The sequence below is a fragment of the Lissotriton helveticus genome, chromosome 1_1, assembly GCF_964261635.1.
Source record: "Lissotriton helveticus chromosome 1_1, aLisHel1.1, whole genome shotgun sequence".
Lineage (NCBI taxonomy): Eukaryota > Metazoa > Chordata > Amphibia > Caudata > Salamandridae > Lissotriton > Lissotriton helveticus.
In genome coordinates, this window is record NC_136057.1 from 987,119,563 (window position 1) to 987,146,652 (window position 27,090).

At 44.1% G+C, this 27,090-nt stretch overlaps 1 protein-coding gene across 1 annotated transcript in view; it reads right to left on the reverse strand.

Annotated features, from left to right (window-relative positions):
* Positions 1 to 27,090, reverse strand: part of PLXNA4 (plexin A4) — a 1,016,639-nt gene that overhangs the window by 184,401 nt on the left and 805,148 nt on the right. Inside the window, exons 19-23 of the mRNA XM_078677443.1 lie at positions 24,523 to 24,762; positions 22,587 to 22,733; positions 12,981 to 13,215; positions 11,044 to 11,186; positions 10,006 to 10,274 (exon numbers count right to left, since the gene is read on the reverse strand). Of these exons, the coding sequence (XP_078533569.1) occupies positions 10,006 to 10,274; positions 11,044 to 11,186; positions 12,981 to 13,215; positions 22,587 to 22,733; positions 24,523 to 24,762 (1,034 nt within the window). The remainder of the gene's footprint in view (positions 1 to 10,005; positions 10,275 to 11,043; positions 11,187 to 12,980; positions 13,216 to 22,586; positions 22,734 to 24,522; positions 24,763 to 27,090) is intronic.

Genomic DNA, 27,090 nt, shown 5'->3' on the forward strand with positions numbered 1-27,090 from the left:
TTCTCGGCTACTTTAGACCCAGTAGCCGCAGCGTTGCCCGGATGTCTCAAATCCGTTGCTGCAACGGGTGTCAGCATTGAGAGATGTGAAAATATCGTCATGGGGCACCCGTTAGAGGTGTGCGTGCCCCATTCTGTTGAACTGTTGATGACCAGGACCAAAACACAGCATCTGACCAACAGCAGGCTCACGCGCTATGAGCAAGTTATTCTTGCTGCAGAGAATGTGACCCTCAAGAGATGCTCTGTTTTGAACCCTGCCACCTTGATGCCACTCCCAAATGATATCGAGGATGATGATGAATGTACAGACCATGACTGCCTTGATGTGACTGAACTATGCACCAAACCCAGACCCGACATCGTAGATGAGCCACTGACCGACCCAGACGAAATTTTCTTTGTCGATGGCTCATGTGTAAGAGACGAAGTTGGGCAGTTGAGAGCAGCTTATGCTGTTTGTACAATTACTGGAGTAGTGGAAGCTGGGTGCCTGGAAGGAGTACACTCCGCTCAGGTAGCCGAGATTATTGCCCTGACACGTGCTTGTTTGGCAAGCAATCAAATTCGAGTCACCATATACACCGACAGCCAATATGGTTATGGGGTAGTTCATGATTACGGGCAGTTATGGTCTCAAAGAGGGTTCATGACCTCTTCAGGCTCTCCCATTCGCAATGGAGAGTTTGTGCGCCTGTTGTTAGAGGCGTTGCAATGCCCAGCAGGTATCGCAGTTGTAAAGTGCACCGCACATACCAGAAATGAGGACTTCGTTTCGAAAGGCAATAGATATGCTGATGAAGTTGCGCGGTATTGCGCAGAGCAAGGGTACTCTTTCACAGAGGTGGAAGTGGGTGGAATAAATGTAAGAACTGAATTAGCCATGATACTGGAAACTGTTGATACTTGGGATGAACTGTCAAACATGCAAGAAAATGCTCCTGATTCTGAAAAAGAAACATGGGAAAAGGCAGGATGTGTAATGGGTGAGTCCCATTTTTGGGTCTCAGCAGACGGCAGAGCAGTGTTGCCCAATGAGATGGTGAGTCCAATGGCTAGACTCATACATGGTCCCGTACACTTAGGGAGAGATGCTATGCTGAGAGTGTTTAGACAAACTTGGTACAATCCTAAGTTTAGAATAGCAGCAGAAGCAGTGTGCCAGCGTTGTGTGACCTGCCAGCAGCTGAACGTAGGAAAAAGAACACCAGTTGCACTAAGTCACATAGGAAGGTCTGGAGGTCCATTCAATCGGATGCAGATAGATTTCATTGAAATGCCAAGGTGCAACCGCCTCCGCTATGTTCTGGTGGTTGTTTGTGTGTTCTCCAGATGGGTTGAGGCATACCCTACACGTAGGTGCGACACCCTCACAGTGGCCAAGTTACTGCTCAGGGAACTCATTCCGCGCTTCGGGGTGCCGGCCTTTTTGGAATCAGATAGGGGAACACATTTTAACAGCGAGCTTGTGAAGATGATTTGTGTAGCGTTAAATATCGATCAGAAGTTGCATTGCAGTTACCGACCAGAAGCCTCAGGGATTGTGGAGCAGATCAATGGCACGATCAAGGCCAGAATAGCCAAAGTTTGTTCCTCAACGACCCTGAGTTGGCCTGACGCCCTGCCATTGGTCCTCATGAGCCTTCGTAGTACCCCAGACAGAAGAACGGGGTTATCACCACATGAGGTGTTAATGGGGAGAGCAATGAGGCTGCCATCTGTCCCAACTACTGCACTGTTAAATATCACAGATGATATGATCCTGGACTATTGTAAGGGGCTGTCTGACGCCATTCGTTCTGTGTCCCTTCAGGTGCAGGCTGCCGAGGTTCCATCGTGCCAGGGCCCGTGCCATGACCTGTACCCTGGGGACTGGGTCCTGGTGAAAAAACATGTGAGAAGAAGCTGCTTGGATATTCGTTGGCGTGGGCCCTTCCAGATCATCCTGATCACGAACACAGCTGTGAAGGTGGGAGGCCTGCCCAATTGGATCCACGCGTCACATACGCGAAGGGTTCCAGCACCTCGGGAAGAAACAGTTCCTCTCTCGGATAGACGTCCAGAAGAGGACCGTGAAGCCATAGAGGGGGCTAGCCCAGCTGTAGAGGTGCCAGCGGAAGCAGGGGACGAGTCTGACCAAGCTGAGGACGGTCAGTACAACAGCGAAACGGAAGACGCTACAGAAGGAGAAAGTAGCTGGGAGTACGAGTCAGACCCTGACAGGTCTGACAGAGAGCGAGAACAGACAAGAAGGAGAAGGAGTAGAAGGGCACGTGGAGAAGCTAATTGGCCGCAAAGAAGGAGCTCTAGCCTGAGGTCAACTCCAGAGGTAACCCTTCCTCCGATATCTGAAGACTCAGACCCAGAAGAAGGTGCTCAGGGCGCTGAAGCACCCGACCGAAGAAGGTCAAGAAGAGTGCGTGTGCCTAACAGAAGATACTCCACACCTGAGTGGACATATCTGGCGACAAATGTCTGTGAAACCGGAGACAGGGAGGATCCGAGCGGTGGTGGTGTCCAGTTCTGAGCCCATTGTCACCGTGGAAATACGACTGTTGGTACCCGGAGTCGAACAAGAAGGGTCACTAACATTCATGCTCCCCAGACCTCCCCGCCTCAGCAAGTTAAAACACATGTTCCTTTCAGAATTGCAATTCCCCGACTTTGGTACAACGATAACAGCACATGAAGAGCACAATCTTCGTTTGGAAATACTGAACTATGCTATTGAAGCTACAGGCACAAACCTGATAGTAGACTGTTAAAGGACTTTGTAAATAAAACAAGCAGAAAAAGAAGATTACCTAGCGCCCAGGAAGCAGAGAATTTTAGGGAACTTCCCTTGAGTTGATGGAGAAGGGCTAGGGTTGTCTTTATTGAACTGTTAAAGGACTTTTGCGAAGAAGGTTGTCAGCTTCCAGTTGCGTGGATTCTAAAGACAAAAGGATTAAAAGAGACTGTAAAGGAACGAGAGGAAAAGAACTTTTTGCTAAAGATAAGAGAGAGCCATATTGTCTGACGAAATGGAGGCCGGCACCCAGAACCGCAGAGCTAAATGTATAATAGGTACACTAATAGTAGGAGTGATAATATTAATAGCTTTAGTGGTAACCATTTCGTATGTAAAGGGACATGAGGAAGAGGCAAAGGTAACTGATGTGAATTCTGTAGAAACGCTTACACCTACTGTTGCTGGTGAGAAAAGGGAAAACACTCAAGAGAAAGCGTTATTAGCTGCAGAAGCCCGCAGGTTACACGTAGATGAGTCCCAAGGAGACTTTAGGTCAAATGCTTATGCCAAACTCTTATATGAATACGTGGATGCCATGGAGGTTAAGGATTGTTACGTCTGCATGCAGTTGCCGGCGTCTGTAGATGAAGGAATTCGATATCATCACCTCCCGCTGACATATGGCATTACATGTAGCTTATTGCTTAGTATATTTTATGAGAGAGATAGTTTCGAATACTATTTCTCCAATTATGATTCAGTGTTGCCAGAAGTCCCAAATTATAAGCAGATGAACAAATGGGACTACTGGAAGAGTGAAGACAGATTGGCCAAGTTCTTCATTCCTTGGATTACCTTAGATACTTCACATGCCCGTAGAAATAACCTGACATGCAAGGTGTCAGAAGTCGAGAAGAAGTTCATAGGGCAGGTGGATGATCGTTACAGGAGACAAAAGATTTTGAAAAAATCAGGACAATGGAAAACAGATTGGACCGAGGAAGAGAAGGCACACAAGAGAAAGGGTAGTAGTGGTCCAATAGCTTTAGATAAGACACAGAGAGGAAAGCTATGTCTTCACCGAGCCAAAACGTATTATGAAAATGTATACGTGGGAGAAGTTGACTGTGAACATGCTTTCAATCTAGAGTACTATACTAAAGATTTCCTGAAGGGAATGCAAGTGATTCCAAATGTGTATTTTGTATGTGGAAGAAATGCCTACGTGAGACTACCTGACAACTGGTATGGATCATGTTACTTAGCAATTGTCTTCCCCAAAATATATCATGCACAAGACTTAGTGATCATTGAGGGCAAGACATTATCGAGGGGAAGGAGAGATATAGGAGATGCAGAAATGGTTGGAGATGTCTTTGGAGCTATGTTCCCTCTTTTGGGGGTAATCCTTAATGATGTTAAAATTAGACGACTGGCAACAGTTGTCGACAGGTTGTCTGCCAGCACTGCTCAGTCCTTAATGTTGGTAGAAGGAGAGATGCAATCGATAAGGGCTATGGTTCTTCAGAACCGTCTTGCGTTAGATGTCCTACTAGCAAAAGAGGGCGGAGTCTGTAAGGCTTTGAAGGTCCAGGAATGTTGTACTTACATTCCAGACAATTCGAAGCCCCTTGAGAAAGTTATTAGGAACATAACTAATATTCACAAGGAGATCGAAGACTTGAGTAGAGAAAATGTCTGGGAAAAGGTGGGCCACGGAATGAGTGAAGTTGGAGGGTGGATTTCCACCTTAGGCAAAAGCTTTGTGTGGTATATACTAAAACCTATCATCATAATATTGATCTGTGGGATTATGTTGTGGGGATTGGTGAGAGTATTCAAATGGTACAGAGCAAGAAGGTCAGAAAGGGCCCAAAGAGAACAGCTGCAGAGGTTGGCTGCCATACAAGATAATCAGTACAGGAGCCTGAGGGCTCTGGAAGCGCAGAGAATGCCAGCAATAACTGCAGTCTAAAGGTTAGTGATGACCCCGAGAGGTCATCAAAGGGGGGAACTGAGAGAGCGCAAACTGACTTAAAATGTATGAGTACATCACACTTACCTGTAGTAAGCACAAATCATGAGGAGAAATGCCATGAGTGCTAATAGTATCTGTAATTATATTCTGAATGTATAGATAATGTAGAGACTTAAGTAGAAGTGGAACTAATACAGAAATGTGTGACATTATATGATTTTAGTAGATGTGATTATTTCTGAATCCATGACGTGTAGCTGTTAAAATGTAAGATGGTATGTGGTTAAACGCAGAATGTGGTAGGCCTCAGGGCCAGAGCTAAAAGGGAAGGTGTTTCTTTTCACGACACAGATTGTATTAATGTTTTGGTCATTGCATTAAATGGGCCATGATTTATAGAGATGTTTACTGAATAATAGAATAAGAATATTAACATGCTTTAATTAATGAAGAAGTTGGATGCTATAATTATGATGAAAAATATTGTAGGCCTGAAATGTTTTAACATCGATTTGCACGTACATGTCTGGGCTTAGAAATGTTGCAGGCCTTTTTGGAAGTCTATGAGAGTTGGGTTCTTGGCTGCAGATATCTGTCTGCACAGGAAAAGGGGGGATCCAATTATAAATGAATGAATAGAGGTCTGTTCAGTAGACGGCCCAGACATGGAGGAGGGTTCTGGAATGTTTAAGGGGTATCAGCGGGCCGGAGAAGAGTCTGAGAAGCAAGGTCAACTCTAACGTATGAGGCCCAATACAAAGCATCATGGAAAAAGCCAGAAGCTACACCACGTGAGGGGCGTCTCGCAAGGGGCGTCTCAAATGTTGTTGACTGTTTTGTATTAGGGACAGCACCCCTGGGTGGAGTTAGAGCAGATACCTGAGGACCCTTTAGAGAGCGGATGGGTAGGCAGAGAGGGGTCATGACTGGAGAACTATAGGTTTTCACCAAGAGACTTAGAGTGAGTGACTTCCCTTGGGGGTCATTCACTGCTGACACCTTTGTTAGGTTGGGACTTGGTTAAGTAGGGATACCATCTAGAGCAGGGTAGGGACAGCCTAACCTGTGCGTTTTTCCTCCAACCTAAATGAAGGAGAGATATGCGTCAATGCTGATAGCTTTATTATTCTTAGAACTTGTGTTAGTGATTTCCGTTGCTCGTCTGAGGGCTTTCCGAGAGCACATGTATGTAATTGGACCTGTGTATCTCGTGAATCTCATTTTGAGATGCCTGTATTTGCAGCTTATCATATCTTTACAATAAACTTTTGAAAGCTAGAAGTTGTTTGTGATCTTTGGGAGCAGAGTCCTTTATTGGGTGAACTAACTTGCAGAGAGGTGCACTTTCTTTCCTCACAGACAGGCAACAAAGGTTCAGTCGACCAGATCGAGGTTTAGATCAATAGTGGTGAAGTATCGATCAAAATCTCGCCCTTCCACTCACTTCTACCAAGATGTATAAGGACTGCAAAATAGTCCCTCGTGCATTATGATGAAGGTGGAAACACGCACTAACAGCCAGAAACATGGTGAAACTGAAATAGTTCTGTGCTCAGTCAAGAAGTGATTGACAATGGCTCAAGCCAATAGCTAAAGGTTCCCAAGCATAAGAAGCTAGTGGCTGAAGAAGGAAGAATACAATACAATCATTTATGTATAGAGCTTTGTATATATATTTTTGAATGTTGGAAGAACCAAACACATCAAACCTTAAAGGGGAGAGAAGGGGAGAATGAAAAAGCAAGAGAAATATCAGTCAAAAAAATCATGCTCAAGAGAATGCGTCTGGGGAAAATTGGTTCAGGGTCTTTTGACAAAATATACCTTGAATTATGACAACAGGCACTCACAAAAGTAAAGCCAAATAAAAGTGATATCTGATACTAGATAGAGTCTCTGCGTGCTAACTCAAATGTTTGAAAGATGGCTCCAATTACAGTCTTATTGGCACTCCACTGTGCTGCCGTGTGAAATGATTTGGAACATCTGGCATTGCTTAGCAGACGTCCTCTCCACTGACCACAGCTACTCGCAGGAAAGCAGTGCTCCAACACCTGACAGACACAAGTACATTTAGAAGCAGGCCTGCCAATCTTGTCTTAATGCACTGGAGTACGCTCTGAAGGCGTACGGCGGACGGGAATGCAGTGACTGCACACTGAGGTCCCCAGGGGAGCGTGAACCCTGCTTGAGATGAAGATGAGTGAAGACATCTTCATTGACGAGCCACATCCCATCTGCAGAGACAAATTGGGCCCAGCTAGAGTGCGCAAGGCAAACATCACAAACCTTTTATCATAGTTCAATCCACGTAAAAGAATTCGTAAAAGGTAATGTTGGTGGAAAACCAGAATATAAGTAGGTACCCGTGCACACGTGGCGTAGATTGTAAACAGAGTGTAAGCATTTGTCACCCATAGGATCATGATGATGTCACGTGCCATGCAATATTTTCCCAATCAATATTTGTATAACTTTTTCCTTCCCACCAAGATATGTGACTCGTAAAGGGAAAAAAAGTAGCTTTAAGGATTTTACATCAACCTATCTGGTGGTGCGGCATACTCCTAACAAATTTAACGCTTGATCCTTTTTCTACCAGCCCCTACAATATTATAAGGGGGGATGGGTAATATGCATACTTTTAAATGTCCAGTGAATGTACAGAAAGTTCATTTTTGAGTGCTCCAGCTTTCTTTTGCAATGTGAAAGTGAGGCAGAAGGAACCACTTTCTTGTATTCATATCAATATAAGAACACGTCTCTTTTTCACAACCCTTTTAGAGTACACCTCCGTTCAGAGTAGGACATTTGGCAGGATGAGCAATGCAGTAAGGGAATCCAGTGCTTGGGAGCAGTAGGTTGGGGGGCTGTCAGAGTAGCATCTAGTGGGCTGGTCTTTCCAGCAGAACTTAATTTGTGAAATATTGAATGCCAGTGCTGAAAGCTCTGCTCAGAAGGCACAGGTTGGTGCAATTAAAAGCAGGTGAGCTTAACACCAAGGCTGTAGTCTTAAATTCACCTTATGACTCTTTATTCAACCACCATATGCCCCTTTATCGCACTCTTGCAGGTTCCTGCTTTCTCCCTTTGTGACTGTTTCTGTCTTTCTGTTCTTCCATCTATCGTATTTTTAAATGCTTCCATTACTTGCTCTAAGTAGAAATCTGATGTGGATAAACAAGCACTAGTCCCTAAAAAGAAGTGCTGGTTGCCTCCACCGGTAATCACCGGCTCAAATTAAGCACTGTTTTCCTGTCTTGGAGGCTAGACTAACACCTTTGGTAGAGACGGAACATGTGAGTGGGCGCTAAGCAGCAGTAATGCCCTTGTCAACAAGATCGAAAATCTTCAGAGTTTACTTTGCATTTTCTACTTCACTGCTGCCTCTGGGTACTGTGAGGCTGATATGGTGTCAAGATTCCAAGCAGAAAATATAAATACTTTCAAGACACTTCCAAAATATGAATCAGTGAATGAAGTCATTTAATTGAGGATAAGAGGGCGGCTGTTGTTTGAATCGCTGCCTTGAGAAGCTCAAGTGCCAACTAGAGGCCATCATGTTCTAGAAACAGTGAGAAACTTGATTTTAAACATTAAATCAAATCATAACTACTGGTATGGAAGGAGCGTGAGGGAAAGTTGAAACCAATATCTGTATAGGCTGTGAGGGTAAGTATGAGATGCATGCCAGGATTACAGGAGACTATCATGGGCTGAAAGGAGATTGAAGGCAAGTCGCATATTACTTCCACGCCTTCCTGGAAGCCCCTGACTGGGTAGACTTGGAAATGCACCTACAGGGAGGCCTTAGAGGCTTGTCACTCCTCTACAGGGGATTTGCATGGGACAAAGTGAGTCATAAATGGCCAGTAAAACTACAGCATGGGAAACCAGCCACAAGTCACAGTTTCAGAAATGCTACCTCCTTGAAACAGCACCCCGATGGAATAGCACAGAATTTAGAGTCAACCAAGAGCCTATAAACTGGACTCAATGGCCTCTGAAAGATATGCTTACTGTTGCACGGTCATACGTGAGGGAGACTTTATATCCTTTTAGACCCTTCAGACTGAATTCCATCAGGATAATACACAAGCAGACTGGCAGGAGGTCATTTCTGCACACAATAGAAGCCTCCAAGAACAATTTTTTTCCAAAATTTTACCCAACTGGAACTGGTCTCCGTACAAATTACACAGGGTGAAATTAATCCCAAATGCACAATGCTACAGAAGTGGCTACGCCAGAGGAAACACAGTACATATGCTTTGGTCATGCCAAGTAATCCGACTGTACTGGGAGTCGCAATGACCAGGATTGCAAGATACTACAATTCTCCAAATTCAACCATCTGTTGAACTGGAGCTACTGCATGATACACAAGACATGGACGGTGTCACCAACCACAAAAAACACTGAGTAAATTCATAGTTCACATTGGCATTATGTGCATACTGTGGCACTGGAAAGAACCACAGCCACTAGCGTTGACAGAATGGGCATTGACTATGGTGGATATAGCCACCAACGGGTGATCTAGAAACGAAATTACCAACTACAAAAAGTCGACAACATTAGGGAACATTTATTTACGTTGAACATGGAAAACCTTAGGACAGGCCACCGCGGCCTGTCTCTGTCAGGCTCCTAGGCTCCCTGGATACTAATGTACCCTTGCCATTTCAACCCATCCTCCTCTACAACAGGTAAGTGTTGGCCAAGAGGACCTCACAATGAGATCTATTGCACCACCACGGTAGGCAGAGGTATTACTAGCACACTGCCACAGTGTTGCGAGGCAAGGCATGGTGAGCATGGAGCTTGTGAGGCACTGACGCCTCTAAACACCTTCCTTAAGTACCTATCATGAATTGCATCTTAAACTGCACCGCATATGCTGTAATGTGCCATAGCATCACAAACGTTATCTTCCTCTCTCTATATTATGTACTTCATACTACTGTATCCACTCACTCCCACACAGAACACAACAAGATATGTGATTCAGATGCAATTCAATTTTCTGAACTTATGCATGCACACTTTGACAATTATCATGCTTACTATTTACTTGCTCACTATACCAATATATATCAATATACTGTTGCTGTATCTCTTGCACATCTGATGTTCATTCTATAACCAATAAAGAATAGACAAACAGAAAAAGAAATGAGCTTGAAGGCAAGGGCATTCAGGAAAAAAGAAGAGGGGGTGTACAGCTTCACTGAAGAGCGAAGTAATTGAGTATAAAGGACCTTGTGCAAGTCAAAGGCACTATGTGTTTGTCTTACCTTCTCAGAAGCAACTTGGGGTGGTTCTTGCTCTCCAGGTTCTTGTCAATGAGGTCAGACAGCAGCTGTTTCAGCACATCAGTCGCATATTCCAGCTTGCTCTGTAGAACGGTCATGATGAGGGAGGCCACATTGCCCCGGTCGCGCATAGAGAAGCTACGCTGGGACTCTAGCGTCCTGATGAAGGAAAGCAGGAAGATCTTGTTGTTGATCATCTGAGCGAAGAGCTTCAGGCCCTTCTCCACCCGTTCCTGTCTGTACCCAGGAACCTGTTGAAAGGAAACAAAAAGGCAACACTATCCTGAAATTAAGTTTTAGACAACGCACACTTACCTGGAGTAATCTTGCTGGTTTAATAAACACATTGGGCACAGTCTTAGATGGAAGAAGTTCACATTTTTGGTCACTCTTTTAAAGTTGGAGGTTAGCCTCCATTCTTTACGTTTGAAATGAGCATGTGCTATCAAACATTCTTAATAGTTGGTCAACTGCTTGTCAAAATAATGGTCAGTGTCTCAACCTCCAAATGCTGTGGTCTGCACATCCTAAGACTTTGATATTGTTAATTTGCTTTCAGCGGGGAGAACGTGTGTTAAGAGTCCCTGCCAAACTATTGCAATGCTATTATCACTTCTCCCTTCTTTGTATCCCCCTCTTTGGGTGCTCTGAGACTACCTGGGTGGGACACCACATGTTACAAAAGACAACAAAATAAATAAAAAGCACATAAATAAAAACAACCGCAAAAAAATCTTGACTTTGCAACTGAGTAACAAACCAGTATGTGTTCTGTCCACAATTTGGTTTAGGGATATTTGCACAATGAAAAGCATGTATTACATCTCAGTAAGAAGATGAACGCATACAATCTTTAATGGTCATTTAAAAAGAGATTGTCATTTGCTCTGCTCCACCTCCTAAATCCAATACTGAAATGCAGATTCCTTTTACTTCCTTACCAGCCCAACATTGTCCTTCCAGAGTCTCCCCTCATCCCAACCAATGAACAGTCTAGGAGGAAGGTCCTTCCTCTCTTACCTCCAGGTCCCTCAGCACAGGGTGGTCTTCAATGCCAGGAAACAGGACGCGCATAGTGTAGGTTCGGTAATCCAGGAAGGGGATACCAGCGCCATCCAAATCACTGGTTAGTTCGTGGATGTCTGTTTGAAGCTCTGCAAATGCTGAAAGGAAACAAAAAATAAACAAAATAAGCAATTATAAAAAATGGAGACTTGTTTGGTCATCAATTACAGAGATCTAACATCTTGCGTAGTTATAACCACATTGTGAACAGGACTACAAATCTGCTCCTTGGAGAGTGAAAACTGATACGAAGAGCCTTTGTTAGAGAATCTTTAGTGTGAAATTCCCCCATGGCGTCCGAGTACGAACTCATCCTCAGTGCTGGCCAAGAGTACCTCACAAAGAGATGTACTGCACCAACACACTAGGCAGCCACACTGCTGGTACACTGTCACAGTCCTGGGAAGTAAGGCATGGTGAGCAAAAAGTTTGTGAGTCACGGGTGCCCCTAAATACCTTCCTAACGTGCCTACCGTAATATTGCACCATAAATTGCCACACATATGCCGCAATGAGCCACTGCAGTTCCCACTAGCCCCCTGTTAAAATAGCAAACCCAGATCGAGCCTTGGCATTATTCGGTAAAATGTACACTAGCACAAGTCTTGAGGTGCTTTGAGCACTGATAAGTTTCTCAAGTAAATCTGGACTTAATAATGCCATGCAAGCATCTCAACATTTGTTACAATTGACAATCTTAAAGAGTAAAGTTCTGTTGGTGCGATCAAAGGACTTGTAGAACTTCTCGTGGGAGAAGTCCAGGCATGGACCATTCTACTAAATCTTGAAATTAAAATTGTCTCCTTTCCTCACTTCACATGTCAGGTATATCCATCACAATATGCACATCAGCGGGACTGCCACTTTAGAAAAGAAGATTTTCAGAACAGCTCAGAAACGCATAAGAGAGTATGAGGTCCTAATGCTCAGTGTCTCCTCTAAGCGTAGTTGACTTTACCTTCTGCCAACTAGAAATTACCTAAAAATGTGCAGAGACACAAGCAGCGAACACGGTTATCCCCGACAACGCTTTTCAACAGTAGAGTCTACTCTTTTATGTTTTGACATCGCTGTAGGCAACTCTTTTAATATATATCAATAGCTCTGTCCTCTTATCTGACATACTCTCTCTCTTTTCTCAGTCACATTTCTTAACATTCATTGTATATCTCTATTTTTCACTCTTGCTCGTTTCACTCGGTTTCTCTCTGAGATTAGGTCTTCTCACACATTTTCCTTTCTCTTTTATTTGACATTCTCTCTTGCGCATCCATCCTTCTCTCTATCTCTCTTCGAGTATTTCTTTCTGTCACTGTTTGTCTCGGACACTCGTCGTTTTTCAGCTCCTCTCTCTACCTCACCCTCTTTCATTTTCTCCTTTTTCTTTCTCTTATCCCCGCCTTATTCAGTCAGTGGCCTATAGTCCACTCAAAATAACTATAAACCATTCATGTCTTAGAGTATTTGCTCATCTCGACTGAAAAGAGAACAAATTGCAGTTTAGCAGCCAAAGCTTCTCCCAGGAGCTCATCTTGGCTTCTTACTTGAGTCCAATCAATGACTAATGTTAAATATAAATGCATCTCTGTGAAGTGGATATTTAAACCTCTGTCCATTTCTCCTTGACATTTTGAGTATACCTTTTTGCAGGCATAGCTGGCAATTGAGAAAACTAATAGGACTCCAGCGGCTGCCATTTTGAACAATATGAGCATCAAAGCCATCTCTCCTGTGGGACTCATACTCCCGGCTATTAAACTAGGATACCCTAGGATGACTAGAGAGAGCCACACGCCTCTGACTTTTATTTCCAAACTCAGGCATGTGTCATAATTTGGATTGACGTATGAAGTTTGTCAGAAAACACATATAAATGCTGAGCCCATGCTTACCTTCCTTGCACTCGAGTGCAACGCGTGACTCCAGGTTGTCCATCTGCATCTGTAGTCGTTTCAGCGTCAGGTCACTCTCCCGGGATTTCCGTTTGTAGGCGATCAGAACGGCCACAATGAAGATGATGAGCAGCCCCCCAGCTGCAGCAATGCTGACGATGGCTGGCAAGCTGAGTGGACTGTCGGGGGAGATGGAGACGATGCCAGGGGAGTACTCCATTCCCCCCACTCGAGCCTACGGGTTCAACAAGACATCAAGCTGAGTTCATCCAAACACTAGCCAACTTCTGCTGCTTCCTGAACATCAAAGAGTCTGTACAACACTAGAGTCAAGTAAACAGGATAACACTGTGCTCAAATCCTAGGATCAACCAATACACAATGGAATCAATCATGGTCATTCTGCCACTCTGGCATTACCCCAGTTGGCTGCGGGTGAGTGAGCTACTTTCAGAGCAGGAAGGGCTGCCATAACTCAACCATGCTTCAATATAATTATGGGGCTGTGTTGAACATTTTTGCCAGGGGGAATTTTGCTTTACAGTCTGGTCCTGGCATTCACAAACCTTTAAAGAATACAGAGAGACTAAGACTTCCTAAACAGGCAAGTTACGACAACAGGACAATACATTACAAGACAAGCTGTTCTTTGAAGCAGTCATTTTCCACATTTGGGCATTATTGAATTCTAATGCATTATTGTCTTTTCAACAATAAATGAGAAATGCCAGCAAAAGAGGTAAAGATATGGTATGCGATGTTCTTTATTAAGATGGACTCATCTACCTACCTCTCTTACCATCTGCCAACTTTTACATTTGCCTTCTTATACATTAACCCAACAATGAATCCATCTGTGCCATAATTTATGAAGAATATAAACAAGACAATCTCCTTTTATGCACTTCTGCCTGAAACTAGAGTAGGTCTATTTTGCCATCTTTCTTACAGAAAGGTCTGTTTTATCATATATTATATTGCACAAATTCATTTGGTGCACATTCTGCCACTGATATGGCTTGAAACGCCATATGGTACCTTCACACTTAGCTTTTGAGTTGGCAGTGTCAGGATTTTTGTTGTTGATTTTCTAGTATTTAGGGGTGTCCAACCCAGGTGGAAGAGGAATGGGCCAAAAGACGATTTTCAGATTAACAGCTGATTTTGTAAACGAGTTACATTTAGATTTAATCTATGTAACTTTATCTCATATGGAGATCCTCAAAACCTAGCAAGTACACTTCCTTTTTGTCATTTCTTGAATAGGGTAACTTGTAGAGTGTATGTCTTCAGGCACGGAGCAGAAATCAAGGTGTGAACTTGGTGGTTGTAGGAGGCCTTTGGTTGAGAAAACTGGAATTTGAAGTCCTTCCACCTCAGTCGACTGAATTTCCTATATAGATCTTGTACGTTCAGAGGTTAGAAGAAATATCCACTGGAGGATGGACCACTCAGCCTATATAGGACTGTGCCCGATAGCCAGTGGATGCAGATTGTCCATCGGTCTATAATTATTTCTGTAACTGTAAGAGAGTGCTCTGCACAGGATGCTCTGATCTGGCAGAGGAAGAATGACTTTGGATGAAGTTGGCATATGTGTACCCCAGAGAAGAAGATTGAGTGCCCAGCAAGCCAATATGTGCAGACTCTGCCCATTTATTCTCCACTAAGTAGAAGCGAGAGCAGGGCACCAAGTTATCCCAGGTGCTTGCAATGCATTTTGTATATGGAATGAGCATGCCAAACACAGACTGATGCTCTTTATCGAAAAGCAGAGCGAGCTCAAAACTCTGTGTCTGTTTCAGAAGGAATAAGTCAGTGCATGCCAGATGGCAATCTTTCCTATGGAAGGAGGGGCTGCATGTTTCTAAAGGAGACAACACATGAATGAAAGGACCGATTGCACCTTAGGGTGGCTATGAATTGACTTAAGATATCAGAGACCCCCCTCACATCCCACTCTTGGAAGGAGGGAGTTAGTATGAAGAAATAGTTGTAGTCATTGAATAAATGTATTAATTATAATTATATGGATATTTTTCCAAGGCAATCACAGTTTTTATAGTGTCAGTTCAAAGTCAGAGCTAGACATTAATTCTATAGCTATTCTTTTGCATCACAGAGAGGAATTGGTCAGAGTCCCTACTGGTGCTCTCTGTCCTCAACAACTGTTGATTTGTCCATCATTATAAATACTCAGGTGTTTTCTTGACAGCACCCATACAAATATGCTCACAGCAACAGTTACGTTATGTTAAGGTAAGAAAATTTGTTATTGCACATGAATCACCCCAGATGGGGTGTCTCGGCGCAGCAAAGGATCGCCAGCAGAAGCAACGCAGCCATCTGGTCCCATCTCGGAAAAGTTCCACCTTTGAATACAGTCTGTCTCCTTCCCTGCTGGTGCAGCCTCTTCTACCCTTTCCACATTTGTAGGCCTCGCATCCATACCCCTGCAGTCTCTCAGTGATGAGCGCATATGCAGTCTCTTTCTCGCTCTCCCTTGCTTTTTTTTTTCTTTGGCTCCATCTCTGCCGGGATTCTGCTTTGAGTACATGCTGTCTCCCAACCTTCCCACTGGTCCCTCTCTATCACTCTAGAGGCCCAGACTCCACCCCTCTCTCACCCCTCTGTCGCCCTCTCTGCTTAATTCCTATGCTTTCAACGCGTGATGCACTCGTATCTGCTGCAAAAAATACCACGAAATGTGCTGGTAGCAGGCACCTGGAACAATCAGCTCGCAAGAGGTCAATCACAGCAGATGCGTGATTTTACAAAAGTCATAAGGGAAACAAATAACATAATACTGCTTTGAATAATAAAAGGTGAGGTCAACAGAAAGCTAAAGCTCTCTCCTGCCTAGCCCCAAAACAGCCTCAAGACATGTGGACGAGGGAACGAACCACAGCAGTGAGCAGAAAATACAATCCCAGCCGCGAAGATTGGACTACTCATTCCACGTCTTGTTGACGATACGCCCTGTTTTACCACTGTGGACAGCGATGGATACGGAGTTTACAGCGCTCGCAAGCCCAGGGATCAGACTTAAGGCATGCAATAAAAAAATACAAAATCACTTTTATCCTTATCTGCTCTTCCTCCACCAGCTCCCTTCGCAGATAACCTTTCATTCTTTGATTTGCAGCCAACACATTGACATAGCAATGACTGTGTGTTCAATTTATGGCCAGTCCTTAACTCACATTTAATACAGTGTGTCATATCATTCAGGCTCAGCAACACGGTTTAATGTGATTATCCTCAAGGCGCAGAATTTATGGCGCGTCCATGGGATCCCCGTGTCGGGGTTTATCAACGAGAGTTAAGGCGGGGATTCCAGCCCGATGGACAGATTACATGCAATTTGAGATTGTTTTATCCACAAAAAAAGCGTGGTAGAAACTGCTGCAATAATGCATAAATCCATGGCATTCTACAGATGGAAGCATGTCATAATGTCACTTGGTGTACTGGTGTAGGTACATCCATTTCTTTCTCACTCTCTAAATTGCTCCAACCATGTCAATCACTTGCACCAATCAAGGAGTCCTAACCTCACCCCCTTGCTGTGTGCATACATACAAGTACATTCATGCAGCGATGGACCCTTCTCACTGCACGATTCATAATTCCCCTACAGTACGGTAAGGGTTGTACTCAGTACTGTCTATCAGCCTGTTCTCTGGAGGTTGACTTAGGGCCGCAGTGGTATTTCTTATGTCGTATATTGCCAGTTTTACACATTGGATTTAATGACAATCAATATGTTTGAAAGCACTCCCAGAGAACTGCCACGGAAGTCATTTGTCACAATGTCACATGTAGAGATGCACATAGGGCATCTGCAATGCAACTTGAAATAAGTGACTTTTTTCCAGTGTTATATTGAAAGGTAAATTGCAATTGCAGATATAAGCAGTTTTTTTCTTTTCTGCTTATGATAGAGAGATACGTTATTGTATGTAGAGATGGGCAACGTTTTCTTTCCAGCAAGTCTCGGTGAGTTAAAATACTTCACATTTGCAAAAAGTTGCAGAATTTTGCATATATATAAGATAAAGGTGAAACTACATGTCATGCCTCTAGCCACCAAATGATGTTATTTTCTCATTATCCCCTCTTGCTATTTCTCACTGTAAACAGTAAGGTTGACAGACACCTCTATTATTCAGGTAAAGTTTTCACTCCGTTTCCATTCCTTCCCCTTCGCAGGTGTGGCTGTTACTTCTTCCGTAGCTGGGTCTACATAATTTCGTGCACAGAGTCAGTTGAACTTTTCCTCACTTACTGATCATGCCTTTGAAGTCTCTGCACCCAGAGCCTGTAGAAAGGAGCAGCGTGGCTGTCACTTTTGCTCCTCAATTTACTGGCCACTCCCATCAAGCCAGGAGTTTACTTGTAAAATGGACCATGTATATATCTGGCAGGTATTTGTCATATTAATTGAGCTAAGAGGTACAAGGAACATTCACAACTCACCCACTTCAATCAAGTAAAGGTCTGTTCAGTTTCAACTTACATGAAAAACTTTGCAAAATACCATCATGCACTTAAAAATTCTGAAATCTAGAAATCCCACTCAACATTAGGGTCAGTTAAAGAACTCTGTCACTGTAAGTTTAATATTTATTACAGGACATCTTCACCCTGCTCATGCTCCTGGTGCCTGATATTTGGTGATCATGGTATACCATTTCTCTATAAGCAGCAGATGACTAGGTAGGACGGGAGGAGAACAAACAGTCCGCACGCCAGTAGAAGAAACCCAAAACAATAGAGGAAGTTTTGCCAACTTTTTGAAAGATAACAAAGTTTCACTGTTGGCATACATGCCTGCTTGTTTGACGCTCCCTTATCTTGACAGTCCACTTGATTTAAGTTCTCTGGTAGACAGAACATCAAAACACAAAACATGGCAATATTGTCCATTTACCCCAATCGTGCCTCTGTTTATGTCATGAAATTTGTTCTTTATTGACAACTTTGACCAACCTTTAATTGCACTTTAACGCAAAAGAGAAAATTCTTAGGGAGGCAAGATCACTAGAGAAACTGGGAGAGTACCTGGCTCTTATTTTATTTATTTATTTATTCAAAGTTTTATATAGCGCGAACAAAATCCTTACAGATATCAGAGCGCTTCACAAAGACAGGGTAGAGGCAGTAGGAATGAAACAAAGGTAAGGGGAGCAGTATAAAAGTCACTAACATGGTAGGATAATAATAACATACATAAAACATATCAATATACAGTCAGGTAAACAAGTAATATAAGACGGCACAAGTCATTGAACCCACTACAGAGGTGTTCAGGTACACCTTGGGTGTGTGGATGGATTATACCAATGTTTTAGTATAGAGAGAACACTGAGTGGGGGCATCGGGAGAGTGAATCAGTAGACCAACGTGTATCATATATTGGTCGGTAGTAAGGGAGTAGCGTAGTAGTGTCCCCATCAAGTAGAAGTATAGTGCCAAAGGACAAGGTGAACAGTGCTACAAAGCAATGCAGAGTCTCTGATTCAGCACCTATAGGTTCAGGAGATCTTGGCCAGAAGGATGGTTTTCACCTCTTTCTTGAAGAGTGCAGTGGAGGAGATAAGCCTGGTTTCAGGAGGGAGCGCATTCCAGATCCTGGGTGCCATTCCTGAGAAGGAGCGCTTGTATGTTTTCTCTTTCCGGAATCTACGAGGTTTCAGGAGTAGATTTTTTGTACTTCTATTGGATCTCGAACCTCCTGATATAGACAGCTTTTGAGCGAGGTAGTTGGGTGCATTGTGGTGCACGGCCGCGTGTGTCATAACTGCAATTTTTAGCTGTATTCTGGCTTCAAAAGGCAGCCATTTTAGAGATTTTAAGTCTGGGGATATATGCGAATGTTTTCTTGAGCCAGTAATGAGTCTCGCGGCAGCGTTCAGGGAGGCTCTTAAGGGTGCTGTTGTGGATAGCGGGAGTCCGCTGAGGGCCACAATTCCGTAGTCTATTCGAGGGATGACTAAAGCTTGTACAGCAGTTTGGAAGTCTTCGGCAGGGAGGAAGGGTTTAATTTTCCTCAGTGTGTTGATTTGGAAATTAGCTGCTTTTGTGGCTTTGCTAACGTGCTGCTGCATGTTGAGCTTGGCGTCGAGTGTGATGCCTAGGGATTTCGCCGAATCCACCATGGTAGGTTGGACATTGAGTGCTGTTAGGTTATTGAGCCAGGTTTGGGTGGTGGAAATTTTCGCCAGGGGTGAGATGAGTAGGAACTCAGTTTTCAGAGCATTTAGTTTGAGGTGATTATCGGCCAGCCAAGATTGAGTGTTAATAAGCGTGGAATTCAGATGTTTGATATCTTCCGGGGATTGTAGCTTGAGGTAAAGTTGTGTGTCGTCGGCGTACATATGGAATTGGACATTGGAGGCTTGGAGCAAGGTGGCGAGCGGTTCCATGACGAGGTTGAACAGTGTGGGGGAGAGGGAGGATCCTTGTGGAACACCTAGATCTGCAGGCACAGGTGTAGATAGCACATTGTCGATCTTGAACTTCTGAGACCGGTTGTGAAGGAAGGACGAGAACCATTTGAGAACAGTTCCCGAAAGACCCATTCTAGTGCTTAGCAGCTCCAGCAAGTTCTCATGTTTGACCGTGTCAAAAGCTGACGAGAGGTCAAGAAGGATGAGGAGGCAGGACTCATTGCGATCAAGAATTTGGAGGGCGTCATCAATTATGTGAGTCATGGCTGTTTCCGTGCTATGTTTCGCTCGGAAGCCTGATTGATGAGGGTTGAGGAGGTCAAATTGGTCAATGTGTTTTGTTAGTTGGAGTTGGACACATTTCTCCAGCAGTTTGGCAAGGGTGGGGATATTGGTGATGGGCCGGTAATTGTTTAGGTCAGACGGATCAGCTGTAGGTTTCTTGAGTATAGGCGTGACTTGCCCCACCTTGAGGGAGTCTGGAATGAGGCCTTGTTGCAGGGAGCTGTTGATGATTTTGGTCCAGAGAGGGAGGAGCAAGGGGATGAAGTCTTTTACAGCATTAGCAGGTAGAGGGTCTGTGAGGTGATTAGAGGGCTTCAAGGTGCAGAGCAGTTTGTGTACTGCTTCTTCCGAGTAGGTATCGAAGTACAGCCAAGATGCCTTGTTTTTAGGTTGAGTGTTAGCCATTCTGGTGTGGTTGGGGAATCGGCTTACATCCATGATGAGGTCATTTCTTATGTTGTCAGTCTTTAGCTTAAAGAAAGCAGAGAAGGCTTCACAGTGTGGGGTGTCGCTTGTTGTGCTGTTTGATTGTAAGGGTTGTGTCTTTGTTTGGGTCTTGATTAGTTCAAACAGCTTTCGTGGCCTGTTTTTTGCTTGGTCCAACTGGCGGCTAAAGAAGTCTGACTTTGTGCGCTTTATTTTCCTGAAGTAGGCATTTCTCTTGTTCTTAAGCCTTTTGAGGTGCAGTGCTGAAGGGTCCGATCTCCAGGTGCGCTCTGCCATTCGCATAGTACGCCTGTCGTCATTGAGTCTATCATCATACCAGGGGTTAGAAATTTTGGTGGAGACTCTCTTCAGTTTCAGTGGGGCGACTTCATTGACTATTGTATTCATAGAGTCAAGGTAGTGGTCGGTCAGTGATTGAACATCCGAGGCACCTGAAGGGGGAAGGAGGAGATTGCCGATGTGGGGAGGCAGGGTAGAGGCGTTAAGATTCTTCATGTCCCTTTTCCATGTTTTGGATTTGATTGGTTGAGCCGGGTTAGGCATAACTTTTTCATTGATAAAGAAGGTGATTCTTCTGAAGTCTAAAGTGAAAATCATAGATTGTCAGGTTTGAAAAGAGAACCATTCCACCAGTGAAATACAGCCACAGACAGCACACTTTGTCCTCCATTCCCTCAGCCATGCAAGGGATCAGGCCAATTAAGGCAATACAGTCCTTTCTCGTCTTCAGTGTGCAGTCATTGAATTGCAATGAGGGGGCTATTAATACACCTCTACTGTATTACTGTTAGAAAATTAGTGTCCCCTGCATGGTGTTCCACCACGTTCCCCGGCAGTGGACACTGGAAGTGTATTGCTGACATTGTTGAAGCTGGAGGGAGGAGTCCGAGACACTGAAGTGAGGGGAGTGGAGACAAGTCTATTTTAGAAATCCAATTAAGCCTTTAGCTCGTCAAGGAGCTGATGATTAGTCTCGCTGAATACTGTCATCTGTGGATGGCAGTGGTGAAGGGTGGGACTGCAGAGTCAGTTGTGCAACATGAAGGATTCTTTAACCCCTTTGCCGCGGCCGTGATTTCGCGGCAGTGCGGCACTTCCGCCAAATGGGCGGAGCCACGTCAGCCGTTCGCAGACAGCAGCACTAGCGAGGTAGTGCTCCCGTCGGCCAATGGCCGACGGAAGCACGCAACGGGTTAAGGTGAGGCACAGCCTTTTGTCTTTTCCTGATCACACTGTAAGGCTGAGGACTGCCAGGTTCAGAAACATCACACCTCTTTGTGCCTCTGGTGTGCGTACTCCAGGCTGCAGAGTTCTAGCTGTAAAGAGCATCATTCTTGACATAGGCTGTGTCTGAAGAGCAGTCTGGAAAAATACTTAAAAGACGAACTACCCCAAACTGGTTATAAAGATGCAGACAGCGGATACATATCTCCTGTATGCTTTAGTTACGTAAAAGTGGGACCATATTTCCCCAGGAGTTGTTCCAGTCCCAACTGCTCTATGGCCAAGGAAGGAAGAACTTTGCTAAGTAATTAGAGAACTGATGTGCAACTAAAGCTGGTGACTGCCTGACAGCCAGCTTTCTAAAGGTGAAGGGGCATCGGTGGAGTCGGAGTCCTTGCTGGAAGAGCTGTAAACCTGATCTGACACACCTAAAAGCCTGCCCGCCTGTTATGAGAGGGAAAGAGCCTTCCAACCCTGCATGATATCCATGAGGAATGAGGTGCAGTATGTCCCTGAATAGATGTCTGTAAGACATCCAAAGGCAGAAGGCTGAGTGATCTGCTGACCTTGTTGTCTGTGGGCCTGTAGTATCTCGATGATGGTTCTGGGAAGGAACCATGAAGCCTGTGATCAACGAGGTCCGGTGGGGGCTGTGATTCTGAGTCAAAACCCAGCCTGTGCATAGCTGTGTCAACATGGGAAGATCAGTCTGAGCGAGGCTACGTTGCCATCAGATCATATGTCTATGCACTACTGCATCGCTATGAGAAGATTGATCTGTTTGCGGCCCATGTCGTCATCAGAGGAGCAGCTTGTGAGTGGCCGTAATCACAAAAGGAAAACTGGTCTATGTGTGGCTGTGCACAGGCAGAGTAGTGGCCTATACCTAGCTGCATTAAGACCTTTCTTCACAGTTAGCACTTCACTGGTAATTCATTTATTGTACTGTAGTTTTATTTTTGAGCTCTGAGCTAGAGCACCCCCTCACTACCTCCTTGAGAAGCCAGTGACTGCTCACCATCACTACCACTGAGAATCAAGAGCTGTACTTAGCCACGCTTACAGAACCATTATAGGAAAGACCAGAGGACATGATACGTAAACGATCCCAGCCCCATGGTTGAGTCCTAGAATCTGACAGTAACACTTATGCACACAGAAGAAAAGGGTTGGCCATGCAGTAGATCCATGTAGTTACCATGACTTTGTGACGCCCAGTGAGATTGGGAGATTCACAGAGCAGCTGTACATCCGACACTGTCACGGTGCAGGGCTTCTCCCCGATCAACACTGTGTAATTGAGCTTTGCGTTTCCACCAGCCACGGGTGGGATTAGATTCTTACCCTGCATCAACAAAAAAAATTATTGTAACGTGAGATAGGTTTTATTTCGTCCAATGGCACAATGGTTCTATGATCTCAGTTCAATCATATTCAACAATTTAGTGCAAGAGGTTGTACTTCCTGCACCCTCCTCACTGTTTAATGCAAGGGAATCCAAAAATATGCAAGTCATTGAGCATGTAGTTTATCATAAACCCTGAGTTATACTTACCTTGATGAGTTTGGAAGGCAAATATTTGATTAAAATCACAGTTTGCATGGACTTTTAAGGACATTTTGGTGTTTTCTACTTCAGGGATACTCATGCTAGTTATCGTTTTGACCACAGTTGATTCTAGAAACCATCAACATTTTTTAGATTAACATATATGCAGGAAGTGAATGAGGGTTGGAGTGAGCAAGTTATTAGTTGAGGAGTGCGAGAGAGTGCCATCATCTGTCCATCAGGAAAGGAGAGAGTGAAAGTATGGTTGAAAATCTGTAAAACACATGCTCTTGAGTAAACTACTTCCAGATAAAATGCCAAAGTAAGTACTTTCCTTTCACTACGTTAAGCAAATGGTCGGCTGCATTAAAGTCTCCACAGTTGGCCCACTGGTTTGGTTAGTGCTCATTCATTATATTTGAACATTATTTTTACATTCTTAGAGGGACGACAATCTCCATCCGCAAAGACAAAATAATATGCAAATGCAGGCGTGTCCAAAGTATGCCAGATTTTCAGGGAAATCACTGACTACATAACTTCCTTCCATTTACATTCATTGTATGGAATGGATCCGGCTGTCTTGGGAGTGCGTTGGACATCCCTGTACCTACGCTATATTAGCCAGAATAAAGACAAAAGTAACCCACATCTCTTCCCTTTCAAAGAGGTATATACAGCCACGGCTCAGGCAGGTAAGAGCAGAGGGGTGGTGGTGGGGGGGGGGGGGATTTGGACTGAGACGGCAAGGCAAAATTAAATAAATAAATAATTAATTTTACCTCGTCATCTGTCAAAATCAACCCACCCGACGCCACCTCCCCACCACTCTTACCTGTACGAGCCGCGTCTGAGTATATAATACGATCACAAATCTTATGTTCTATTTCAGACAACCTCTGTGCATTGATGTTCAAGGGGCCCATATTTATGATGGAACTCCAGTCCACCTTTGATAGTGAAGCGGATGATAGAGCGTTAACTAAATACATTATTTGAGAATCTTTCTAAATTGAACAGTATCCAATTATAAAAATTGATAGTTAACAACCCTGTGGATAAAACCGACAACAAAAAATCCGTACCTCCAGTTTATGAACATCGAAATCAGTAAGAAACGAGGGTTTCAGGGAGCCTCAATCTAGAGCTATGTACTTACATATGTAGGTGCAGGTCTAGAGAACTGGAAATACTTTAAATTTGGCGTGTGACACTGTTGCGGACCAGTACATCACTCTTGGGTCAAAATGCAGTAACAAGAACTAGACAAGGTACTTGGGATCTATGGGGCACCAACATGAGGGCATCTGTCTTATAAAACTATGGTTTACAGGCACATTTGTAATTAGTGGTGTGATGCTCATATCGTTGTAAGGAAAACTGCATGCAAAACTTGAAGGCTGCAGTCAACGAATACATTACGAACCTAAAGCAACAGACGCAGGGAGAAGTCAAAGCGGACAAAGAAGATTTGACTCCTGAAATGATCTGTGTTGTGTTCAGACGGATGGGATAGAGAGAGGAAAAGGGAGGTGTCCCTTTCAGTGGTTTGACCTTTGCACTATGCTCCTAAGGTTCCACTCACCTTCAGAATGATGGGTGTCCCGGGCTTCAGTTCGAGTATCCCCGATGGGCTGAAGGGCTCAAACACTGGGTCTGGATAGTAGGTGAAATTTGTCTTGTTGAGGATGAGCAGAGTTTGGACATTGTCCAGGATGAAGCCAAACTCCTCCGGGTGCTCTGTGATCTCGGACTGGAAGGTGGAACCCAAGAGCAGTGCTGGTGCTTGGCAGGTCATCTCTGTGGAGTTCAGCACCTCACACAACTAGGAGAAAGGCAGGGCAAATATTTAGGAAGGCATTCTTGGTCTGCAAGCAGCAGCAATCCAGGCAATTACACACTGTGAGCAAAGACTGTGCTTAATGCCTGACTAACGGCTGTACATATGAATTACTTACTGGCTATACTGGCATTGAACACACTACAGCAACACAAAAGAGCAGAAAAAAGTACTTGTTTTTGAATTGCCTTTGAAGAATGTCATTTGATGACATGACTCGAATCAGCAGCTGAACTGGTCTACTGAAAATGGGAGAGAGATTTCCTCACACTTGTTTTGCCTCAAATGCAGCCAATGGCTGAGGCAGAAAATCATATTCCATCAAGACCCCTTAAATGCAGCAATGCATCTATCTTTAAAAACTGTTTTTCTATGTATCAATAATAAAACACCTCTCAGCATCCCCTTTTTTCTGTGTCACTAATGTAGTGATGTTCACTGTGAGCCGTAAAATCTACAATTTATTATATCTTGCCCAAATGCTGCAACACCTTTTTTTATTTTTGACGTACTGGAATGCCAAAGTCATTCACACCATTAAGCGGGTAATCTGAACTTAAACCTTTAGACCTAAAGGCACCTTCTTGAATAAGCCAGAATCCTAACCTCACAGACAGTTGTCCAGGCCATCAGCACTTTTTCCTAGCACGAAAAACCCAAGTGTTTGAATAACAAAACAAAAAATCACAGTGAACACGTTTACATAATTGTAGAGAGAATTTATCTGAAGAAAAAGCGACCACGCCCAATGAAGTTCAAGTTACATTTCCAGATGCATGGTATTTGAAATGGGATTCCTGGTTGACTGAGGTATGCAACCAGGTCAGGCAGGGACCACCACTCTAGTCAGAGAAAGCTGGATGCACACTCAAAGTTAGCCTGGGCTCATCCTCTGGTAGCTTGGCACATAGTAGTCAGGCTAATCTAAAGAGGTAATGTGTAAAATATTTGTGCAACACACACACACACACACACACACATACACACACACACACACACATACACACACACACACACACACAGTAACACAATGGATACCTCACAAAAAGACTCTGCACAAGTTTACAAAAATAGATTATATTATAAACAAACAAGTAGAAGTCAAGATATTGACTTTGAAACGAATAAATGCAGTAACGTGCTAGAAAGAAAGTAGAGCTAAAAATGTTACTTAATGTTGCGCTGGACTGGGGCAAAGTCAAAGTTGGGGTTGACCGTGATGGAGTGCCAGCTGGCTACAAGATCCACGCAGGCTCCAGTGAACAAAGTACCTTTCCTGGTCGCAAGTAGCGAGATGCGTCGATCTTGAGTCCCGCTGGCGCAGGATGCGTCAATATTCTACACAAAGTGAAGGCGATGCGTCAGTTCTGAAGATGGGTGCCGGAGTCGAGAGGCGTCAAGCGATGTGCCAGATTCTACCACGCAGTCGAGGGGATGCATCTATCTCACCAAGGTACAGCGGCGGTGACATGCTGTCCAATGTGTCGATCTCTGAATGCAAAGCGCTGGTTCTTATGCAATGCGACAATTTACTCATGCAACTGCTACACGCTGGTTCTGCTACACGCTGGCAAGAGATGCATTGATTTTGTAGCAACCCAGCTGCAGCACCCACTTCTGAGGTCCAGAATTGGAGAGGCACCTCATGTAAGGGTAAGACTCAAAGATGGCAGAGCCCAGAAGTACCAGCAGAATTGCAAGAAGTCTTTTGTATCCCTAAGACTTCAGAAAACAGGAGGCAAGCCAAGAAGCCATTGGAGAACACTTTGGACGGAAGGCAAACTGCAACTCTACTTCAACAGAGTTATAGAGCATCCGGCAGCAGGACAACAAGCAGAAAAGCAAACCTTGAAGAAAAGCAGCATATTTGAGTCATTAAAGCAGCACAGGTGTTCTTCTGACAGAGGTCCAGTTCAAGATCCAGAAGTGTCTGATTTTAGAGTGTCAGAGAACCAGTACTTATTCCCAAACGTGCTTTGAAGTGCACTAGAATCCCTTTCAGCCCAGTCCTGTCTGCCAGGCTAACTCTGGGGTTAAATCAGTGCTTAGAGTGAGGGCAGGACACGCCTATTCAGATGTAAGTGTGAGCCACATCTCCCCCTTCCTGCCCAGGAAAACTATCAGAATGCAGATGAATGCATGCAGATGAGTACTCTGTCGCAGCTTCTGAGACAGGTTCTCAGGCACACAGAGCAGTAAGTACAGGGGAATGTCCGCTTTCTAAAAGTGGCATTTTGTAAAACAGTAATGTTAATTCCAACTTCACCAATAAGGAGGATTTATTATTACCACCCCAAACAAATGAAACATGAA